The sequence below is a fragment of the Pagrus major genome, chromosome 2 (genome assembly GCF_040436345.1).
Source record: "Pagrus major chromosome 2, Pma_NU_1.0".
Taxonomy (NCBI): domain Eukaryota; kingdom Metazoa; phylum Chordata; class Actinopteri; order Spariformes; family Sparidae; genus Pagrus; species Pagrus major.
Genome location: NC_133216.1, coordinates 9,939,539 through 9,945,538, shown reverse-complemented (window position 1 = coordinate 9,945,538; position 6,000 = coordinate 9,939,539). Strand labels below are relative to the sequence as shown.

General features: G+C 38.2%; 1 protein-coding gene across 7 annotated transcripts in view; it reads left to right on the top strand.

Annotated features, from left to right (window-relative positions):
* The first annotated feature begins 1,031 nt into the window (after positions 1-1,031).
* synrg (synergin, gamma) overlaps positions 1,032-6,000 on the top strand; it is a 40,855-nt gene continuing 35,886 nt past the window's right edge. For all 7 annotated transcript variants that reach the window (XM_073482261.1, XM_073482253.1, XM_073482238.1 and 4 more), the window contains exon 1: positions 1,032-1,104. In XM_073482261.1, coding sequence (XP_073338362.1) covers positions 1,070-1,104 — 35 coding nt within the window. In that variant the 5' untranslated portion in view covers positions 1,032-1,069. The remainder of the gene's footprint in view (positions 1,105-6,000) is intronic.

The following is a 6,000-nucleotide window of genomic DNA, read 5'->3' as shown; positions in this document are numbered from 1 at the left end:
ATCTGGCTCAGCTCTAGTGTGTCTTCACATGAACAAAAGATGTAAACAAGCTAAACACTTACATCTGCTGGATCCCCTCAGCTACTGCAACTAATGACATGATGTGGTGGGAATGTGCTGCCCTGTGTTCTGCCTCTCAGGTCGTCCTGCCCACCCAGAGTGAGTATCAGTCCAGCAGGATGACCCCTGTCAGTGTCACACTATGTTAATGCATTATCATTTTTTACAGATGCATTACTGTGTAGTATTTATGTTGTAGCTGGTAAAAGTTAGGTGCATTTCAACTACCTTTGGGTAGTTGGGTATTGTGTATAATCAAATATGTAACAATTAATCTGTAGCAAATCTTTCAAGTATTATATTTTATGAACTGAAAATGTAGTTATTTGAGTTTGTGTTGAAAATGCAGAGCAAATCAACCGAGAGTCAAAGGCTTTACATGAGGCATAAACTCCACTAAAATGTTTAAATGAAAGCAGAAAGGAAAACAAAACAGAGTCAAAAGCCAACAAAAGACAAATGAAAGAGAACATTTAACCTCAAGTTAAAGTATTTAAGCATTTGTGAGCTAAATGTACTTAAAGTATGATAAGTAAAAGTACTCATTGTGCAGTAAAATGCTCCCTGTCAGTGTTTTACTATTAAATATGATTTATTTTCTTCTGCATTAATGTATATGTTGCATTTTACTGCTGTAGATTATGAGGATTGATCTTATTTATATACTGTTGGGTAGTTTGATCTCTAAAATATGTTGATTCAAAATCAACAAATGATTTTAAAGGGTTTGGATTATTGTAATCTGAAAAGTTACAAGTAACTAAAGATAGTGGAGTAAAAAAGTAGCATTACCTGCCTCTGAAATATAGTGGAGTAGAAGAATAAAGTAGCATAAAATGGACATATTCAAATAAAGTAAAAGTACCTCAGATGTGTACTTGAGTAGAGTACTTGGCAGGAGCAGGTTGTGGGCTGAGCCTGACAGACAAGCCTCAGGGCCAAACAGCCCACGGCTAATCCTCCGTCACTTGCTGACGTCATCTTCCTACTAGTGACTGCTGTTATCAAGATGGCGCTGCGGCCAGGATCTGGGGGAGGCAGCAGGTATTATAGCCTTTTAAAACCAACTCTGTCGCTAGGCTGTGAACATTTTGAGACATATCCGCCTCTGAGCGCCGGTTGGGAGCACATTAATCCCACAGGAGGAGCTCAGAGACGGCGGTGAAGGCTGGTTTTGTTGTCGAGGCAGGCTGATGAGATGAGATGGCTGGTTGTCAGGTGTCACAGCTAACGCTAGGTTACTGGGGAAGCTAATGGTAGCTAGCTAGCTGTTTGTGCTGCCTCTTCGTGCTCAGAGTGGACCAAAATAATGCGAACAGTGTACGTGTACGAGCAAATTTCACGTGTCATGTCGTCTTTAGTCGTTATTGTGTCTACAGCTCATGGATACAGTCAGAAAAATCTAATATTTATTGAGAAGAAATGGCTCTGTTTTAGCATTGTTAGAAAACAGCTAGCATCTGTGCAGACAGGCCTTTGGAGGGTTGATATTGTTGATATTTGGCCTCATCAGCGTTGGCTTTCTGGCTAATATATTATCCGCCATGGGGGTATTTAATGTCATGTTGATGCAGTGCTGAGTATTTAAGAAAATGAAGCAGATCAAAACAGAAAATCTTACAAAAGGTGCCAGATTAGTCAAGTTTTTCTCCTCTAATGCAACAGCTGCAGAAGGGCTTGCTCTCTTTTAACTCCTCCTCAGGTGTCAGACTGCTCTGCTTTTATTTTAAACTCACAATCATACACTGAATCACACAGTAAACCCTGTCACACATGCATACTCCACATCTCTACCCAGTAAACAGTTCAGCTATCTTATTAGAGCAGTGTGATGGTGGTCTACAGAGGAGATGAAAAGGCCGGACTCATGATTCTTTCATTAACTGAACTCGAGCAGCTTGAATAATGAATATGATCTGGGTACAAGCATCTCGACTAGCCAGGTGATACTGATCTGACAGGTGAAACCAAAGCCCTCAAGACTCTAGATGAGTGTGGGCAGCAGCAGTAGGAAAAAGCAGATGTAACGTGACGACCTGGAGATAATTGTAGGTCTCTTTTATTCGCTCATCATTCTGCTGACATCTGAAAGACAGTTATTGACGTGTGCTGTCATGTCTTAGTTTTGTTTACTTGTGTTATGTCCACTTGATTGTACCATACTTTCACCATGCCAGTTGTTTCCATGGAGGGAACTACGTTTTGGATGGTGTTAGTGCAGTGTGTGTTAGGCTGCCAGACATGATTATACAGCAATAATAAAGTAAAATGTGTCAGGAGTGCCAGAGTGGAAATCCAGGAGGTGGAGCAGTAGTGCAGCTTAAAAAACTACCTGACAGTTGAAACAGCTTTTGTAAGTGTTGAATACAGTTTATAATGATGCAAAGCTGTTTAGTCAAAGATGCAGTGGCTGTATATCCCCCGTGGATACGGTGACAGAGATGCATAACATCAATCCTTTTAGCGTACAATGGCTCCATGCAAATTTCTCTGTCTCCAGCGAGCCATGTGATCACACCATATGTCAGACATTTGACTTCATGAGTGTCAGATGATGTCCTATTGCCTGTCTGTCAAAAGTGTATGGATGCAGGGTGGTGTGTTTTGTAACTGTTGGTATTTCCAGCTGGAAATATAATTTCTCCCTCACTGGTTTGGAGGACGTGAGTAATGCATTTAATGTAATTTACTGTATGGCAGCCAGAATTGAGTTTATGTCAGGTCACAATGTTTGTAGTGGGACTGCAGCAATCAGTTATCTTCATTATTGATCAGTTTGCTAATTGTTTTCACGATTAATCGTTTAGTGTATAAAATGTCAGAAAAATGTGGAAAATGCTGATCACTGACACGAGTGGCGTGTTTAAGTTGCTTCTTTTGTTTAACCAACAGTCCAAAACCCAAAGACTTTTCATTTACTTTCATAAAAGACAAAGAAAAAGGCAAATCTTCTCATTTAAGAAGCTGGAATTTTCACTTGAAAAATTACTGAAAAGATTAATCGATTATTAAAGTAGTTGGCAATTAATTGTTCTTTTGACTGACTGATTGGTTAATCTAGTAATGGTTGCAGCTCTAGTTTCAAGGTAGGGCAGTTTGTCTTTGCCATTTTAGTGTACAGTAGCAGGAAAGGGGCCTTTAGATCTCGTGCCCATGGTGGACTAAGAGGGTCACTTAACTTGACCTGGTCCCTGGATTGATTCTGGCAAAAAGAAAAGTGATAAACATGAATCCAAGCAGATAATTTATGGTGGTTGGGACCACAAACAACTATTCTAATTATCAATTATCTTTAGATTAATCTTTGTGGTCAATTATTTTGCAGGTTATTTTCTCAATTCAGTCGAACACACACTAAAACGTCCCATTTTCCCAAAGACATTTTATTTACCAATATAAATGACAGAAATACAGCAATTCGTTTAATTTTGCAAAACTGGACCATGCATACTATTTATTAATATAAAGGATTAATCAGTTATCAAATAGTCAATAGTTGTTCATTAACTTTGTTATGATTGGCTGATCAATCAAGCAACATATTAAATGTCAGAAAAAAGTGAACAATACACATCAAAATTTCTCACAACTCTTCGTGACTTCCTTATATTTCTTTATACAAGATATTCAATTTACAATGATAATAAACAGAGAAAAACAGCAAAACATTTAATTTGAGCAGCTAAAACCAGTGAATCTTTGCATATCTTTCTTGATTGATGACTTAAAGATGAATAGATGATCACAATTTTTGATAGTCAAGCATGAAATTAAATATGGTTCAATTCAGTTAATCAGCTGATTGAGTTGTATTATTTGATGCTACTGCAGAAAACAGATTCAGTGACTGTCAATAACTTTATATGTAACCTGTATTTCTTGTGATTGTATGTCTCCTGTATATTCACTATAAGAGCAGCTTGTGGACTATCTAAAACATTTTTAGTTTTAGCTCCTCAGTGATGATGACATTGACTGAAACTCCTCACCCTGCCGTCTGCCTCACAGCGTTCAAAACAGTTTGATGATAGCTGTTGGATGATTACAGGCCTTTTACAAGGCACTGGTCTGCCCTGGTCCACAGCTGCTATTACTGCTTATCTCCCTCTATATTAATCTGCCCAGCCATGACCTGTTATTTGCTGCAGGATGGTGGGCAGCACTGCTGTGGTGCTCCTATAAAAGCTTTTTAAGCTGCAAATCTTACAGGGAGCAGATGTGAGAGTCCCTCCAAGTCAAGCATCATCACTGAAGATAACAGCCAGTCGTATTACATCAGTACTCTGTGAAGGACAGCTTATTTTCTTAAAGGTTAAATGTTTTTAAATTATGACTTAGCAAAACAAAATAACTGAATTTAAACATTAGAGATGACACTGCAAAGTCTTTCAAATCATCTTATATGATATCAGAAAGCTTTATTGACAACAGGACACATACATTGACATCAGAAGGATGATAGTTTTTATCAGCAGATCCAGGGCAGGATCAGTAAAAGGACAAACAACCACAGAACAGAGTACAGTCGCTCTGGTGATCAAAGCTTTATTTTGTGAGGGCGTCACCGCACTCTCTTTGAAAATGTTGCCCACCTTTCTTTCTGTTATTACACCTGCTATTAAGGCAATTAAACCTGTTTTTTTTCCAGTTGGGGGCATCAGAAACAAGCTGTAAACACAACACTGACTTATTATCACTCTACAGAAAACTGTCGCTTTGTTACACACCTATCAGACACGGAGCAACATTAGCATTGATTTAGATTCGTGAATATGACAACTGGTTGTATCTCAGTCCAATATTTATTCTACTTTTAGCTCAGTTTTGCTCTTGATGATGGCGGGAAAAAATAGATTCTTGAATGCATTGTGATTCTCTCTTAAAAAGATTATGTCTCGATGCAGAAGAGTCGATAACTGGAAATTTAAACCAAATTCTTGACATTTTGATCACTTCTAACAATTTAATGAGACCACAAGAGCTGCAACGATTAATCAATTAATTGACTGTTAAATGAATCATCAGCTATTTTGATAATTGATCAGTTCATGTAAAAAACAAAAGTACAAACTCTGATTCCAGTTTCTTAAATGTGAATGTTTTCTGGTTTCTTTGCTCCTCTCTGACAGTAAACTGAATATGTTTGGATTGTGGTCAAAACAAGACATTTTAGGACGTCACCTTGGGTTGTGGGAAACAGTGGTTGGCTTTTTTCACCATTTTCTGACATTTTATATATTAAAAAACAAATTGATTAATCGAGAAAATTATCAACAATGAAAATGATCATCAGACTACAAGCCTGGATGTAAACGTGTGCATGGTGTTTAGGTTTTGAACTCGGCTACTTCTTGAGTTTTGACGAGGGTGGTTCCCACCTCTGCTTGCTCTCCTCACTTTCTCCTGAGAGGAATACCTGTCTCTTTAGCCTCACCAGCTAGTTGCTGTATGTGTTTTTAGAGATTCTTCACAAAAAAATAGCTGCCGGTTGCTGCTGAAAACTGGCGAGGGAGTTGAGACTGAACCAGAACAGTTAAGTTTTTGGCCAGAAAACAAAACAACACTTTGAAAGACACCATGAAACTCTGCAGAGTCTGGTAATAATTCACTTCGACAGCCTCCTTCCTCATTACACAGTCATTTGATCCATTGTTAATCTTAAATTATTGAGCCCTGGTGTACAGTTTCTAAAACTCACACTGTACAAAAATACACATCCTCTTTATAATGATGAATTATCAAAGCTGCCAAAAGTTAATTTGCATTTAGGAGTCAAACTCAAGTCAAAATTATTCCATGTTTGCCATCGGGAGTTGATAATTGCATTGGTAAACGCTTTAAACTGTGTTACAATGAGTTCCCTGCCTCCCTTTAGTTAGCACAGTTGTGTTGGTACTGAAGTTATCGGTATGATAATGTCACTCACCCACTGGATTCGTT